The 17,672-nt window shown below is 49.9% G+C and overlaps 1 protein-coding gene across 5 annotated transcripts in view; it reads left to right on the top strand.

Moving 5' to 3' along the window:
- The first annotated feature begins 14,402 nt into the window (after nucleotides 1-14,402).
- The window catches only part of MECOM (MDS1 and EVI1 complex locus), a 313,866-nt gene continuing 310,596 nt past the window's right edge, over nucleotides 14,403-17,672 (top strand). The window contains exon 1 of one of the 5 annotated variants that reach the window (XM_038183527.2): nucleotides 14,403-14,576. In XM_038183527.2, coding sequence (XP_038039455.2) covers nucleotides 14,540-14,576 — 37 coding nt within the window. In that variant the 5' untranslated portion in view covers nucleotides 14,403-14,539. The remainder of the gene's footprint in view (nucleotides 14,577-17,672) is intronic. The other 4 variants (XM_038183528.2, XM_038183529.2, XM_038183530.2 and 1 more) reach the window with 4 other exon arrangements.

Below are 17,672 nucleotides of genomic sequence, written 5' to 3'. Positions count from 1 at the left end.
ATGGGAATATATTTAGTTTCCATTTGTGCTGGTCTTGCGGCATTCAAACTTGCAATAAGCGTTAAGATGAATTGATACTATAACAAATACTCTTGCCTTGTCTGCAATTTATGTGTGTCTGGTCCCTAGAAGTATCTACATCATTGGCAATGTGAGCTGAGAGATACAAGAAAAAAACCTAGTTGCTCTTGGCTAGAGCTGGAGAAGAAGACACCCAACTCCACAGAAGAGCAGGTCAGTTAGTGAACGTGAAATGAATGAATTTCACTGAGAAAACAGGTAACCAACAAGCCAAAACATGAAGTTCTACACTGAAAAAAAAATCTTTAAAATGAAAACCTTTTGTTTGTTTTATTGGAGGAGGAGTTAATTCTTTATTGTTGTTTTTAACATTGAAATATACTGATAAAGGATTTTACAAATTTATTTTCCTATTACTTATAAATAACTGTTCTAATTACTTTCAGAGGGAGTAGAAACCATGAATCTGAAACCATCAAAAATGAATAACAAATACTGGTAAATGACAAGTGGAGTTTGGCTCTTGATTTTCCTTGTTGAAAGCACACACAACTTTCAGTGAATCATTTTCCTGGAAAACCCACAGAATCCAAAGGTAATGGTATCCAGTGCAGAAATTGTTATGAAGTACAGAAAAACAAACAAACAAAAAACCCTACCCATTAATAAGCTTTTCAAAATTATCCTTTTTTTTCTGCCAAGTTGTTTTTTCATTCACCACAGGATTTTCTATACCGATTTCCCCCCCTTGAGAATGCCATTTTTCAGGTAGCAACGTTGTATCACCAGGACAAAAAGCTGGTTTACATCCAGTGAGGATTGTAAAAAAAATGTGGAGTAACAGTTAAATTACTGATTCTGTGCTTAATACCGGCTACTGTTTCAGTTCTCAGTCTATTTCATGGAAATCTTAGGAGTGTGAAGTCCAAGTTAAATAACCTCTGGGATACGGCAGCTTTGGAATATTTCCAGTGCTTTGTTCCTATTTTCCAGTTTATCTCGCTGGTGTCACTGGAGCAGATGACATGAGAAGCTGCAGGTGACTTGCTGGCTTGCAAACCTGCCATGTTGGAGGGCTTGGCTGCCGTGTGGTAACATTAAACGTCTTTAAAGTAGGGTCTAGTCTTGTAATATCAGCCAGCTCGAAGCATTTTAACTGTGCCTCTCAACTGCAGGTTCTGGCCAGAGGCTTCAGATAGCTCAGGAATATGGTTTAAAGAGGAGTTATTGCAAACGGGAACAATACATAAAAGGGTGGAATTCTGCCCTCCTGAAGCCAAGTTCTGCAAAAGTTTTTTAGTATTCAAGTATTTTCCTTGATAATTGTGCAAAGTGAAACATAAACGATAAAGGACAGTAGCCTTTGCTATTTTCCTATACATCTGTTCAGATTGACTGGATTCTGGACAGATTACTGCAGCAAACAACATCAAAGTGAAGGCAAGATGCTGGACGTGGCTGTGGCTTGGAGTAATTGTGAGCAACCTGACTGAGGAGGACACACATTATTTCTTGGGATCTGATAGTTGGGTTTGTGATTTACCAGCTGATGCTGCTTTTTTGTGGGAATCTTCGTGTCCTAAGTATGCCTTTTAAAGTAGCCCCTTCTAGTAAATCAGAGGTAGATAAGTCCCTTGGTTGAAGGCTTGGGGACTGAATTCAAAGCCCAGAGGAGAGGTTATTGAATGCCCATGGGCAGAAGCCAGGGACCTCGGGCTGCTGCGGATTCCCAAGTGCTGTGTGCTGCTCGACGAAGAATACGTACTGACAGTGTTCCTGAAGGCACGCTTCAAGGACAGAATTAAAACATTTCCGTAGGGTGTAGCCATCAATCACCAGAAGGATGTTCGTGTACACCAAGTACAACACAGCACAGCTTTCCAGCGACCTTAACACACCAGCCAGCACAGGAGCTGCTAGAGTAATTACAGATTACATTAAGTATCAAGTAAAAGCCAACAGCCAACTACGAGGCGAGCCTTTTATGCATTATTAAAATCATATCCTTCCCAGAAGATTCAAGCAAATAAAATTGTATTTGATAATGCAATCAGTAAAAAGTGGGTTTGAAAAAACCTTGCCTTTGTTGATAATGTCCCAAGAAATCCTAGGTTTTATATAATGCTTAATATACATAAATGTTGAAATAATCCCTTAGGTAAATTAACAGTTTCAGTTGCACAGGCTGAGACTGTCTTGATTTTTTTTTTTTTAATAATTATACTTTATTAAGAAATAATTGTTATATACCAGGCATGCATTGCACTTAGGTTAACAATTAAAGACTCTGGTCGCCTAATATTTCTGCAAGTAGAATATAGAAAATTATGAGAAGCATGAAATGGGAAGAATTGTTCCTATGAATCAGGAAGCCAGTTCTTCTTCCCAAGCAGCTGGCTGGGCCAGTTTGTTTTAAAACAAGGCACATGCTAATCCCATATATCACATATGCAATTTTGGAAAAAGGTTGACATTGAAGAATAGTGTAGACCAGGGTTAGTGTGTTGCTTCTCTCATCCTACCTGGTCCAGGAGCAGGCTGCAGAGCTGTCAGCAAACGGGCTGAAGCTGCACTGACCATCGAGAGCGTGCCTCAAAGTGGGATGCTGTGCAGATCATCTGAGTAAGGGGCAAAACGATTGAAAATAATTAAGGCCAAGATAAATCAGTTTTGTGACAATACGTTTTACACACAGAACACCACAGCTGCAAAGATCTTACTCTTCCATCATCAGCTGGCATAGCGGTGTAAGAGCCTACCCCTGCCGTGCCTAAATGAGGACCCATGTGCTTAATTGTTCTTTAATTCCCCAAACCTGTAAGAGTTGCTGCAGCTTTGTGCATCCCGCCAGAGCTGTTACCCAAAGAGCAATTACTGTCTGGTCTGTTCCTCCTAGAGCACAAGGCAATGCTGCTTCCAGCGGGAGGCAGCTGAGAGTTTGTCCTTACTTTAGGCAGTTTGTTAGCTGCTCCGGATCTAGATACGGTCTGAACCGTGGCTTTTGAATCAAAGTTGCCCTAATAAATTCTATTTTTTACTTTCTAAAAGCCAGATCGCTTATTTAAAAAACAAAGCATAGGTTCCTTTTTTTTTTCTTTTTCTTTTTTTTTTTTTTTTTTCTAAACAAACCAGAACCTCTCAGGCCGAAGACCTTCTCTGGGGTTTTGCTGTTTGCTGTTGCAGGGAACCTGCCCATGGCACTGGGAGCAGGCACAGAGAGCCCAGGGCAGCTCGTGGAGGTGTGCCTGCTGAGCCCAGGGCTGGATCTGGCCCACTGTTCTTGCTGTGTGAATAGACATCCTCTTTAAGTACTTCAGAGCTTTGTAATTGATGTTTTCCACTCATTTTCTTTTTCTGCTGGTTCTGTATTTCGGTCGAGTGGCGTTTCCTCAGCTTTCAGATCTATGCTCGTACGCTGGAAATGCTCACTCTCATGCATAATGAAAGAGGAAAAGTTGCAGGGGAGGAATTTATTGGCTGAGGTCTCCATTCCTGCTCTATATCTTGCTCCACAAGCTCCCACAGCAAGTGAGTGGTAGAGCCAAGAATAGAACAGCACTTCTCCGACACCCAGTCCCGTGCCTTAACCCCTGCCTCCCGTGAGAAATTTTGTTTCGCTTTTCTGTGCGGCGCAAAGATAAGATCATACTTTATTTTGGTGTACAAATTGATCTCCAGGGTGAATGAATAAGGTTGGGAAATAGCCAGAGAATAGCCCAATGTAAACAGTGAAACATAAGGAGGACATATATATATAATGCTGCCGCTTCTCAGACTGCTGTCTGAGAATTAAGAGAGAATTAATTAAAACCCATATGAAGGGACAGAGTCCTTGCAAGTTTGTGTTGGACACACGAGCTCTTCTAGAAGAAAGGGGGACTTCTTTTGCTCTTGTTTTCTCAGGGAGCAGGCAGAGGAGGTGCTCTCCTCTCTCTGGCATGGGGCTGTTTTCCCCGCTGGTACCTGCTTTGTCGGGGGTATCGTCGGCAGGTGCAGTGATGCCTGTTTAGGGAAACAAAGACATTTGGGAAAAGACAGGGTTAGGATGCGTTGGGTAGTGTGTTCCAGTGGCAGAGCACTGCTATTTTTGTGGGTTGAATCTAATAAGGAGTAGCATGCGTGAACTTAGCATGAGGATGCTAATATAAAGTCCCCAACTGCACCCAGCATTCACCACTGGCCATCGATCGCAGCGGTGGGCTCTGGAAGTGCTGGCTCAGCACCCTTAGCTCCTCAAATGGCCACTTCTTGAAGTTTGGACAAGGAAATAATACCCTCCCCAAAATATCTAGCTGCAGTGGTTTAAAACGAGCTCAGCTGATGTCGGGGCTCACATTGTCCTTTGCTTTGGTGGCCACCAAACTTCCGTCAGATTCATGACTACACTCGTGCTAAAAGGTCCAAACTTTTCAGGATTTCTCCTTCAGAAAGACTTTGAGCTTTAACAAAGTTATCACCTTGCACTCAATTCCAGGCAGCTTCTCTTTTACAGTCCAATACGTGAGCAAGAGGCAAGGGCTTAGTGCCACAGGTGAAGGCTTGTTATGTGCAGGAGAATCATCGTCTCTGCAGATCCTAAATTTCAATCTTTCTCCCCCTGCTTCTGTAAGAAAATTTTATTTTTGCCTATACATCCACTTTGGATAACATTTGTAGAAGCTGTTTTTGAAGGAGGGTATCGGAAGTGATCTTTGCGCCCTACCCTGGATCCCACCTCTCTTTTAAAAAGCCATGGAGGTTTGAAGAGTAAATATTTGGGAGAGATTTATTTCTAAAATCTCTTCACACATCATGAGCGGGTGTGTAGGTGTATACACACACACACATGTATGTGAGAAAAAAATAGGAATCACTGTGACAGGATAGACTAAAGGTGACGGTATCTTTCTGTGTCCTTTATTCATGCTTTTTCTATAAACATTTACAAGACAAACTGCAAATATGTTTGGAAATGACCCCCCATTATTTTCGGCACCTAACTGAGTGGAGGCAGAAGCAAATAGCTGGGGGAAGCTGAGGCATGTGCTTACGGCACCGCTGGGACACAGAGACCCCTCTCTCCCGATGTAAAGTAAGACATTTGCTTGCTCACTGGCTAGAAATGATCGGGACTTTTTTGGCAGTGCTTTACACTCGGGAACTCTTTATTTCTCACCACTGAAGCATTTGGTGGGAACATGCCAGCTTCAGTGAAACTTTTGTAATAAAAAGTTTGTTTTCAGGCTAGAACTGAGAGGGAGTGTGTCCCAACCCTGAGTGCCTGTCTGAGAAGAAGAATTTAACCCCCAAAATCTTCATGCTCCCGGAGAGCCCTAAGTCTGGGTGTTATTGGAGTGCTCTTTTCCTTTTCCTGTGCTTCTGTAAAAACAAAGCAAACAAACAAACCAAAAGCAATGAACAGAACCCACTTCTAAGTGCATCTTGCTGCCTTTGGGAAAACTTTGGATATTTTGAAATGATTTCTGGGATGGGAAAAATTATTTTTCTTCTTTGTACCTCAGCACTTTGTCATGAAATTTGCATGCATCTGAGGTTTTGCTCTTGATGAACGAGCTCTCATCCTTACAGCCTGCTGTGAAATAGGCTTAAGGACTTTCCTGAGCAATGAAAACCAAAAGGTTAAACCACAGATACCTTAGGAAATGCGAGGAAGGAGAAAACCAGATCTTTGCTTTCCTGCCTTTTCTATAGGGTTTTATCGTTTGTCCTTCAGCCAGATGCCCTGGTGTGGATGCTGGCTGCTCTCGCTGAGCAGGACATGGGAGCAGAGCAGCGCTGTGCCCTTGGCAGGGCTCCAAACTGGGGCTGCAGCAGCTCCAGGGCCTGGCAGCACCTCACCAGCACTGCCCCGGCTGCTTCGTCCAGATGGGCTGGGCTCTTACGAGCTTTTTGGTTGCTGGAGGAAAAGCTGAAGAAAAAGGCAGACCTGTAACAAGAGTGAGATGCCATTCCCTGCCCTCCTCCAGGCAGCAGGTACCACGAGGCTGCTCCTGAAGGGCTGCCAGAGAGCTCACGGTGCTGAGCTTTTGGTTGGAGTCCATCAAAGGCAAAAGAAACCTTACAAATCACTGCACCGTGTAAGCATCCCCCTCGGGGAAGATGCCGGAGAAGAAACGGTCGAACAGATGTGTGCTATTAAAATGTACTCAGATTAGGGTGATGAGTGCAAATGAAAGAAACAATATAGAGCAGCAAATGGGAATATAGTGGAAATTTTCCCAAAGACCTTTTGAAAAGATTACTCAGTAGTCATAGTATCGGGATGCTGTACTTGATGGCTCTAGAACAGCGGGACTTCAGAGTACATTGGGTTTAAGTGTGGTGGAGGTGGTGATTGAGCCTTTGGGGAATCCTTCGCTAGCAGAAAGGGCTGAGCCACGTTATCTGTGCTCATCTCCTAAACAGATGCGGCAGACTGTGACACAGGAGCGAGTGATTCCTATCGGATGGGGAAGGATGAAGCACACTCGGCTTCTGCCAGCTGCAGGTGTTGTCTGTAAATGCCCTGTATTGATATGATGAATTGGTCGATGCACATTTTCATATAAGCCTCAACAAACTGAAGCAGAAGTGCTCTAATGCTATCGTCCTTCTTCATGCCTTTTAGAAACAGATATTGAATCAACTATGAATACAGTCATTTCCCATGCGTTTATGCTTTCAAATTAATGCATGCCATATAAAAAAAATAATTTAAAAACACTTTTCTAAGAGAACAAAGGCAAAGATAGAATGTGGTTCAGCTCAGCCACTATGGAAGTCTTGAAAGTCCTAGTGAAAGGTAGCAACAGAGCAGATTTGCTGGGAACTGGACAGCAAAGCAAGCTAAAAAGTCATATGTTTTCTGAATTATTTGTGTGAATACCTCAAATTTGCTCCGACAAACATTTTAATTTCAAGTTTAATGTTAATAGATTGAAAGAGTTATTTTTTTTCTTCCCCCCAACCAATTCTTACTCAGACTTTGAAGCTGATAATTTTAATTCAGCAGGGAACAGATGATTTTCTTTTATGTTTTATTGCAATAAACATGCTACATCTAGGCACCATTTTCTCTCCCCTGTTCTCTTTTATTCTTTATATGATGCTATTTGCATGTTAGCTACAACAGGCATCAAATAAAACGTTTAATTAAAAAGTATTATCAGATGTCCAAAGTAAAATCAAAGATCACATGCTCTCAGAGATCCAGTACCTCGATACTGCAGGAACAGGTACCTCAGAAATAGTCAGGTGGGGTAGATTAGACAGTAATTTATGCTAGCTTGTTTGCTTTTCCTCAGTACTCATTCCAGATACTGTAACCTGTTAGAGGTTTTAAGACAAAATAATAATTTCTAAAGTGAAAAGTAAAAGGCTTCCAGTTTAAACAAAACTGATCAAAAAATTATGGAAGTAGGAAAATGAGACCTTTAGAATAAATATGACCAAAAGCATAATAAACACTGACTGCGAGCATAATCCTGAATGCTAACATAAATCCGTTTGTTGTAACAAACATTTAGTCTAATTTAATCTTTGAGTGTGTTAGTGCCAGAAAGAAAAGGTTTTACAGGCTCTGATGTCTTGGTTACTCTGAAAATTCAACTCCAGCTATCGATACTGGTAGCATTTCCAGCTGAAAAGACCATTTTAATTATCAATGTCATCCATTTCAGTGAGGTCTATGCATGTGTATCAATTACAGATCATTCTTCAAACTGCTAATAAGTTGGGTATGGACACGGGATTGAGAGATAAGATGAGGCAGCTTCTCATGCCGCCCGTGGAAGTCGATGGGGTTCGGTGGTGTGCTCTTACCTGCAAGCTTTTGTTTTGCTTCTGAGTCACTTTGACTTCAGATTAGGTAATCTAAACGACTGGTAGGGAACAGTAATTTTTTTTGTATTCTTTCACGCTCAGAAATTATTCCAACAGTTCTTCCGGCTGATAAATCGTAACCAAGCTGGTTTCTAATGCGTCTTAACGCTCAGCCGGTATGCGCAGAATGTTATCAGTTGTAGTGCTACAGATAGGGGAGGTGGACAAGCGGTTTTAAAATTGTGTTGAGCTACTGCAAAGAATTTCCATTTGCCTCTCAGCCATTGCCTTCTGCAATCCCAAGGCAACTGCATCTGCGTGGTGGGGTCTGCCAGGAGGGACGCTCTGCAAAACACCCTTTGGGTCCAGTGGCTCCAAAGAAGTTGTGAACTACACGAAGTGCTGTGATTGCCCAGCAGGACAACAGAGAAGACCTATGGTTCTTCTTACCATCTCCCCTGGCATCTTTCCCTAAAAGACTTTAAATTACTTTTTTTTTTTTCCCAGAAGTGGTTTTGGTAACAGTGCAGGAATGCAAACAAACAAGTAAAAGTCAGCCTAACCAGCCCAAGATCCAAAATTTGGTACTTGGCTTCATTCTTGGGAGTGACCAGTGTTTTCAGAAACAAACTCAATATAAATATCCCTCTATCTAATGGAAATGGACGTCTTGTTTAAATTCAGAAGCAAAAAAAAAATGGGGTTAAGTGTAAGACCCCCGATTCAATTTGCATGTTGAGTAATCCGGACTGTGAGAGCAGCTCTGTCGTGTTAAGGTTAGGTCTTTCCTGTGGCTGTTCAAGTGGGCTCTGAAGACTTTTTACCGTGTTGCAGGATATTGAGGGGGGAAGGTCTGACCTCCATCCATTTGTTCAGACACCCTTCTGCAGGTTTCATCACACTCCCCGTGCCTCGCACGCGGGACCTTGCTGAGGGCAGGATAGGTGCCCAATTGCCTACATACAATTTCATCAGGAAAGGTGTATGATTTATTGCCCTGTAAAGGGTTTTGACATGAAGCCTGTGAAAAGCACTATATAAATGCCAATACAATATAAAACGTCACACAAATACTTTACTCATTAATTCCGACCCTGTGCTTTTGGACTGGAGAGAAATGGGAGTGAAATATGAATGTGTTCCTTATGCTTTAGAGGGAAAAATGGGTTTGTGGATTTTATAAAGGCTGATGTGTTAACCTGTCTTTGTGGTTCCTGCAAAGAGAGGCAGGAAGACGCCCGCGCTTTGCTGGCTGTACGGCTCCGAACGAAAGCACTTGAAGGACCAGCAAAGAGAAACTCCGGGATCTCACTGACAATCCTGAAAGAAATCACGATTTGGGGGACAGCAGCACCCTGCTGGAGCTGCTGGGTGCTTGTTGCTCCGTTTCCCCTGCGAACATTGCCTAGAGGGGACCGCAGCTCCCCAAGCCCACATCCCACCACCCACAGCCCCTTCCTTCTGCAGAGCCGCCGGGGAGGCCCCCAAACACCCCTCTCTGCTTCTGTAGGGATTTTCTGACCCTGTCCATGCCACCATGCTTAGCAGCAGCCAGCCTGGCCCCCTTGGTGTAATCAGCCGCTGTGCCGAGTCACCTACCTGCACAGTGGGGCTGCCTTTTTATTTTAATTTGTTTTTGCCCTGCGACCAATGCTGAGCACTGAGGTAGAGCTCACCTCCTTCCTTTATTTTTACCTGGGATTGCTTTTCAAATCTCTTCCCCTTTCTGTCTTTCTCTGCGATTTTGATTATTTCAATTTTCGCTTTTAATAGGATGTTCACTTTCGGCTGATCTCTGCTGACATTTTTCCCTTTTGATTTGTCACACTATTAATTCCCCTCTGCCCAGTGTTTTGTCTACATTCAGCGCATGTTTGTTCTCTCTCTAGTGGCCCGTAATTACTTCCCCCCTCCTCCCCGTTACTTTTTCCTGTTGCATCTCCTTTAGGAGCAGGCAGACCAAGGGTCACCTCCTGAGGATATGAAGACACGACTTTTTTGGTTACGTGGTGCTCTAATTCTTGGGGAGGAGCTTGGCTTGGGGGCATTGGTTGTACCTCTCTTTGGTTAACTGGTAAATAAATGTTACGTTTGCAGCTGGGGGATGCACGAGTCCTGCTGTATGTCCTGGGATGTCTCTGCCCTGCCTCCTCCTTGCGGGGCTGGGGGCTTTGCTGGCTGGATTCCTCACTGGTGGGGATGTTTGTGCCTCTTTGAGGCCTCTCCTAAGGCTTTGAGGATTTCCCTGAAAAAGGTTAAAAATTGTGGTTTAGATCTCTGCAGTGCATTGCTGTGGTGCCTTGAAGCAAAGCCCTGGGATCTGGTGAAGCCTCCCTCTGGTTACACGAGGCTGCAAGTCCCACGTGAAGGAGCCACGATGAGGCAGAAAACAAAATTTGCTTCTTCTGTGCTCCGTGCTAAGCCCTGTCCTGCTCTTTCCATCCGCCCACTGAGTCCTCTTTCTTTTTCCTTCAGCCCAAACGGTGCAGAAACCCAAGCCCCCACGAGCAGATGTACTTCACCCACGTCCCTATGGGCAGAAAGGTGATGTACCTCACCCTGCATCCCGCACCATTTCCACGGGGATCCATCCCCGGCGGCGACCTCTCCACCATCCCCTGCGCACCCCTCAATGCGCGACCTCTCTCCCTCCATTCCCCGGGGGTAGCACCCCTTCTGCCGGGCACGGGAGAAAGCCGTGTCCGCGGAGATCTCCGCGGGATGCTGGGGGCAGCCTCGGTCCCCCCCCCCCCGAGCCCTGCAGTGCTGCGCCGGGGCCGCGCGGGGGCGCCGCAGACCGCGCAGGAGGCGCGCAGCGGGGGCGCAAATCGCAGCGGGGGCGGCGATTTGCGCGCAGCGCGCAGCGAGAGGCGCAGCCCCGGCCGCCGCTTTGCGCCCTTCTCCGCGGGGCTGGGGGTCCGGGGGGGTCGGGATCGGGGTCCATGCACCGGGAAGGCACCGAGGAGAGTTTGGTGCAGGAGTAAAATTGGGGGGAAAATGAGAAAAAGCGGTTTTTTGGGGGTTGGGAAGGGAGCCGGGAAGTTGTAGGGCGCAAAATGAAATGTCTGGGGCTTACGCGAAGGCATGTTTTACAAGGGAGAGGGAAACTGTGCAGAAAATGCAAGCGCTTTTATTGCTGGGTTTCATTGCCTGCATCGCGGTGGATGCTTTATGCTACGGAGAGCAAGTTTAATTGAAGCAGATCGCTGATTTCGTCTAACAGGGGGCACGGGTTTTGGGGTTTGGGTTGCGTTGGGTTGGTTTCCGAGTTAACCGTTTCGGGGAGCAGAGGCAGCCAGGAGCGGGCTCCGCAGCCTCCGAGCTTGAGCCAGCAAATAAAAACACATTACATGAAAACAAACACCGAGCCCGGCTATCAGAGCTTCCATCTCTCTCTATTATTTTCCCTCGTATTTGGACCTATTTTTTTTTTTTTCTTTTAATCACATCTGTCGTTCCCAGCCTTTCCCAGGACCGCCGAGCAGAGCGGACAGCTTCCATGTGACCACCTAGCACAGGAGGCATTTTCTACTGGGAAACTTCGGAGCCCTTTTCTCCCTCCCTTACCTTCTGGGAGCTCGGAAAGGAAAATTTGCAAGCTTCCCAGCGATTAAAGCCTCCGTATTTGTCTTCAGACTCACCGGCTTTATCCAAACTTTTGTGTGTGTGCGTGCGTGCCCCCCCCGTGCATTTGTAAAGTAGCCCCATCTAGCAATGATAAATATCCCTGTTGATCACTTGATTGATTACCTCTCGGAAAGGTCACGCGGGCTTGCAGTAATTTCCTTTTGCCTAAGGCTCCCTTTTCACTTTTACTCCCCGCACGACAGCTCCAAGTATACAGGATCTTTAGGTTGGATTTTAACCCCTCCATAGCTCCCCGAAAGCCGGCGGGGGAGCCGGAGGCGCTCGCCCGGCGGGGTCCGGCTCTGGGAGCCCCCTCCCCGGCTCGGCCGGGGGCTGGGGGCCGGCTTTAAACAACCAGACAAGCTATTAATTTACCCGTGCTACCCGGGGTCCTGAACCCAATTAATTTCTAATAATTACAGCCCAAGGGGGCTGGAGAGATCCCTCTGCCTCTTTCTAGCCTTGCCACTCGGCGGCACCGAGGTCAGCGTATAATAATAAAGTGTATATTTTGAAAGTGATCAGCAGAACAGTGAGTTATTGCAATGAATGAAAATTGTTTCCATTTTGCCTAATTGAGCCCATGGCTGAAAGCTGCAGTTCTGAGACTAAATAAAGAGGACTGTTTCATTTCAACGTGGGCTGGAAATCCCTGCGTTGCTTTTTTTTTTTTTTTTTTTTTTTTTTTTTTCTTTCGGTCGCCCAGCGAGGAGCTTAATTTCTTAACAGCAAGCCCGAAATCAAGCGTTGGGTAAACAGTATTAATAATTGCATTACAATGATTAAATTAATCTTACTGGTAGCTAGGAGAATATAGATGGCGATTGAATAGCACGACGTAAAGTTCACTGCACAAAGACAATAGCCCAACAAAATACCTCGATGAAGAATTCCAACTTTTCTCCAAGTAGGCTGCGGGGCTCGTTCAATTGTCATGTAAGGAAGAGAAAATTTCCTGTTACGGGGAATGTGCGAGGGGGTGCTTGTGCTCTCCCGGCGTGGACGAGAAAACCATCTCCCACCCCCCCCCCCCCTCCCCAAATAAATATTTCCGCGTGGCCGTGGACCCGCTGCAAACGAGCTTCTCGTCCCCGCAGCCGGCCGTGCGGGGAGGCGGAGGAGGCTGGCGGCGAGGCCGAGCCTCCCCCCGTCGGGAACGAAACGGATTTCCCGGGGGGGTCGTCGCGAACACGCGGGGACGGGAGCGAGCGTGGGGAGCCTGCGGCTGCCGACCCCGGGGGCGGCGGGGAGGGCGGGCAGGCGGCGGGGGGCGGCCGGGAGGCGGCCCGGGATGGCGAGGGGGGGGGTCCCGGAGGGTGGCGAGGCACCTGCCGGGCTCCCGAGGCCGCCGGGACGAAGGGCAGGTGGCGGTGACAAGAGGGAGAGGGGGGGTTGAGGGCTGCCCGCCCCGGGAACGCCGCATCTGCGCTCCCACGCGTGTCCTCCCCGCGGGTGGGCAGGGGAGCGGCAGGCAAAGAGGGGGGCGCAGGGCTTGGGGCTGGCCCCCGGGAGGGGCTGGGGGCTTCGAGGGGGCTTCGTGGGGGCTTTGCGGGGGTCTCCGCTGAAAGAAGGAGCAGGGGTTAGGGGAAGGGGGGAGTTTTGCAAAGCCCCCCCAAGGGGGATTTTGCTTTTCCCAGACGCGGTGGCTACGTGGCTCGGTCCCGGGGGTGTTTTGGGGACCCACCTCTGGGCAGCCCCACTCCGGGAGGCGCTGCCTGGAGGGGCTGGAGGCGGAGAATAACGCCCGGCCTCCGAGGGCAGCCCCGCAGCCCGGCCCCGAGCATCCCCCTGCGGCGGGCAAGGGCTGCAGGGCTGGGAGCTGCCCCCCCCCAAATAAATAATAATAATAAATATTATTATTATAATTATAATCATCATCCCAATCGCAAATCCCAAATAACGCCCGGCATCAAGGGCGGCTCGGCAGGGCGAGTTCCAGCCCTTTGGGGAGAGGTGCGGGAGAAGGGGGACCCCCATCCCGCGTGGGTCCGGAGGGACACGGGTGGGGTGCGGGGGTCCTGGCCGGCGGGGGGGGCCCGATCCGCAGCACCGGCAGCGAGAGGGGGGGGTGGAGAAGGGGAAGGGGCGATGCTGAGGATTTTATTAAAACAAAAAGTTGAGCAGCGTGTATGTACTGGCGCAGCACCGAGTCTGAAAGATTGTAATTTTCTTTTATGGTGTCTGGCAGGATTTGCAACAGATATTAATGGGAACATAAATAGCGCAGGGAAGGTATTGAACAAAACTGTTTAATGCAAGGAGGTTGTACCGGAGGAAAATCTATATGTAGTTGGGATTGATTCATACCTCGGACACAGCCATCCCCTAAAGGAGTTCCCAATTTCAGCGCGCTCCCTCTTTGATTGGCAAAGCCTGTAATTAAAACAGATTAGAGCGCTCGGTGTTTCTGTTTTAAAAGCGCTTTTTTCTGCCCAACTGGCGGTGGCTGAGCCGAGTTCAAGGTGGGGAAAGTGTCCGCGCTGGGCGAGCGCGCAGCGCAGCGATCCGCGCACACCACCAAACCCATCAGCACCTTATCTCTGCCCACCCGTGTGTGCGCGGGGATCCACGAGAACCGCGGCCGGATGAAAATAAACTTAAACTTAGGGCACGGACGCCGGAACGGCGTTAATAAGCGAAAAAATAAAATTAAAAAAAAAATAATAAAAAAGAGAGGAAAAATGAAAAAAATGGGGGAAAAAAATGTCATTTCTTCCAGCCCCGGCCCCTGCCCCGGCGGGGGCGCGGAGCTGCCGGCTCGCAGCCCTCCGGCGGCGGCTGCCCGGCCCGGGCCGGCCCCGGTGGCGGCTGTCAGGGTCCCCCCCGGCGGTGATGGATCGCTGCAAACTTTTTTTTGGCGGCGCTGAAATGTTGAAGAGCGGGGGGGAGCCGCCCGTGCGCATGTGCGAAGGTGTCCAAACTGACAATGCTGGAGAGATAGCGAGCCGGGTTTGCGAGAAAGGGAGAGCGTGTGTGTGCGGGAGAGGGAGAGGAGAGAGGGGGAGCGAAAAAAAGGAGGAAAAAGAGAGGAAAAAAAAAAAAAAAAAAGCCCCCCCACCCCCCCGGCAGCATCGGCCGCGGGACTGGCAGCATGCGATCCAAAGGCAGGGCGAGGAAGCTGGCCGCAAGTAGGTGCAATCCCCCTTTCTCTTGGCTTTCCACCCTCGCTCTCTGCCATGTTGCACAGACGGGGCTGATGCGGCGAGGAGCTTGGCCGGCAACCTGCAGCATCCCCCGGCCCGGCTCGGCTCGGCTCGGCTCGGCACGGCCGGGGGCGGAGGGGGGGGGGGGGGGGAAGCTGCGGGGCTGCAGCCGGGGCACGGAGCGGGGCCGGATCCTGCGTGGGGGCTGCGGGCTCCCGGCGGGAGGTGGGGAAGGAGTTGAGGAAAAGTTCAGTGGCGAGCGCTGGAAGTTGCTGCCGCCGCCGGGGGCTGGAGGGGGGGGTCGGGGGGGGGATGTGCGAGAGGCTGCGGGCCCTATAGTGGGCGCTGTGGGCTGCGCGCAGGGCTGGGGGCCGCGGGTGGGGGTGCGGGTGCGTGCGCGCACCGAGGGGCCCCGCAGCTCCGCGGGGGCGCGCAGGTAGCCGGCCCCCCCCCACCTCCTCCCTCTGCTTGTGCCCCCACCCCAAAAGGAACCCCCCCCAGCCCCTTTATCCGCGGGTTTCGGGGCCGACCCCACCGGGCGGGGGGGGCCGTGGGAGCGCGGCACGCGTGGGGAGGCTGCGCCGAGGTTGCGCCGAGGTTGCGCGGAGGTTGCGCGGAGCTGGAGGGGGGGGCGGGGAGGGCGGCCGGGGGCAGGGGGAAAGGCTGGAGGCAGCCGCGGAAAAGGGGAGCGAAACGCCGGGATTTCGGGCTCCTCTCCAGCGGTTTTTTATACGCTTTGGCCGCCCCGAGGTCTCCGCTCCGCGGGGCGAGGGCTCGGCCGTCCACACGCAACCGCCGACTTATTTAATTATTTGTCCTACGCTCACTCCATCTGTTTCTCCTTTCTGATAGAGATCTTTGCTTTTAACTGCAGCGGTGTTTTGATTTTATTTTATTTTTATTTTGTTTTTTAAAAAGAGGGAATCAACAACCAAACTTCGCCAGCTTCGGCGTCCTATTTTAAAAGCAGCTGATGTCTTTATTTTCCCTGACACATCTGGGCAAGTTTCGGTTGATATCCATGTCGCTGGCAACCCACATTCCCGAGTGAAAAAAAAAATAAATGGGCAGGCAAAAAAAAAAAAAAAAAAAAGGAAAGAAAGAAAAAAAAAGAGTCAGATGAAATGTTGCATAAGTTGCGTGACGTAAAAAGCAGATGCTTATTTACTCTTTATTTGTGAAGGGGGAAAAAAAATAGAGGAGCGTGGAAAAGGGGGAGCGAAAGATCTCTCCGCATCATCCCCAGCTTTGCCGTGAACCTTAACAATACCGGCAGCAACCTGCCTTTGATTAGGTGATTTTCGAGCGGGGAAGCCGGCGCACACAGTTTGCAAACAAAAATGTTGCTCGGTGCCCAGCTCGCGGTCCCTGCTCCGGGGCTAGCACCGTGTCCGCGGCTGCATTAACTAATCCTCCGGCTGCAATCCACTTCTAAAGGAAATCGGGTTTAAAAAGCCGGGATTCGGGCGTTTTGCGAAAGGCTCGCTCTTTTTTTAATTTTTTTTTTTCTCCCCCCCACGAAGAACCGCTCGGTTTCACGGCAAGTGGAAGCGGGGTCGGAGGCGACCCCTGCGATGTCGTCGGAAAAGTTTGCAGCTTTTCGGTGCTTTCTTTCGGGGCTGGGACCAGCAAGCATTTCGTAGCCTTCACCCTCTTACGTGGAAAAGCGGCAGGGAGCGGGATCCAGCGCGCCCCTTGCATTATTTCACTTTTACTTTTTTTGTGTGTGCGGCAAATAAAAATCGCCCCGACTGTGTGGCTGCCGCTAATGCTCAGGAAAGCTTTTCCCTCGTCGTCACAGGCGGGTACCTGCCGTGAACATTTGCTCGGCCTCGGTGTAAAACTGCCGAAAACCAATTTGGAGGTGTCCCCCCCTTACAGTGCGCCCAAACTATAAAGAAAAAAAAATGGAAGAAACAAAAAGAGGAATAACTAGTAGAGGAATAACTAGTGGGGAATAACTAGTGATATTTTTTTTTATTATTTTTTTAAAAGACCAGCTTTAAAAACAGGGGGAAAAGGGAGCTGAAGCCTTCCTCGCTGCCGCGCTTGCGGAGCGCGGTGCGGGGCGAGCGGTGCGGGGCCGGGTGCGGGGGTGCGGGGCCGGCCCTGGGGGTGCGGATCCAGCCTTGGGGGTACGGATCCGACCCTGGGGGTGCAGATCTGACCCTGAGGGTACGGATCTGACCCTGGGGGTACGGATCCTGCCCTAGGGGTGCGGGTCCAGCCCTGGGGATGCGGGGCCGGCCATCCGCAGCCGCGCTGCACCTGCGTGGTCCCCCGCGGGTCGCGCAGCGCCGGGCAGCCCCAGGGGCCCGGGGAGCTTTTTTGTGCCAATCCGGGGGGGTTGTGCCCCCCCCGGGGATCCCTTATCCCCGAATAACCCCCGCCCCAGCCCCGGCCGCCGCAAGCCCGCAGCCCTGCAGCCGGCCCGGGGCAGCCCCCGGCCCCCCGGTAGCCTCATAAAGAGGCAGAAGGTGATCAGCTTAGGGGAACACACGTGAAGAAGGAGGCACTTGTTACTTTTACACTTTATCACCACTTTTTTACAGGCAATTTAGTGCGGCCAAGGTAGATCCAGATCCCCCTAACCATCTGAGATAGTAAAATAACACTTTCCTAAGTTTCAGCAGCTTTTCCTGCGCCTGTAATTTGCCTCAGCCTAGTACTTAAAAAACCCCGATTGAAAAACAGAGCCGGCAAGTTTATTTGCCTGTTTAAGACTCGGTCCGGGAATTTGTTTTCGAGCAGGGAAACGTTTGCCGTGCCCGGGCTCCCAGCCCTCGCGGCGGGGCTCTTCGCTCGCCCTTGCTTTACCCGTGCCTGTACCGCAGCCGGCGCCGTGCAGCCGGCTCGGCTCGGCTGGGCTCGGCTCGGCTGGGCTCGGCTCGGCTGGGCTCGGTTTGTCCCGGCTCGGTTTGTCCCGGCCCGGCCCGCAGCATCCCGGCGCGGCGCTGTCCCCGGGTGGCTTCTGCGCGGCGGCCGCAGGCACGGGAGGCTCCGGGGCCGGCCGAGACAATCCCATTCCATGCCGGGCACATCGTCCCGGGGCGCTGCCTTAACCCTTGGCAGGGTGCGGGG

This window comes from Anas platyrhynchos, chromosome 9 (genome assembly GCF_047663525.1).
Source record: "Anas platyrhynchos isolate ZD024472 breed Pekin duck chromosome 9, IASCAAS_PekinDuck_T2T, whole genome shotgun sequence".
Taxonomy (NCBI): domain Eukaryota; kingdom Metazoa; phylum Chordata; class Aves; order Anseriformes; family Anatidae; genus Anas; species Anas platyrhynchos.
This window is presented reverse-complemented; position numbering and strand designations above follow the sequence as displayed.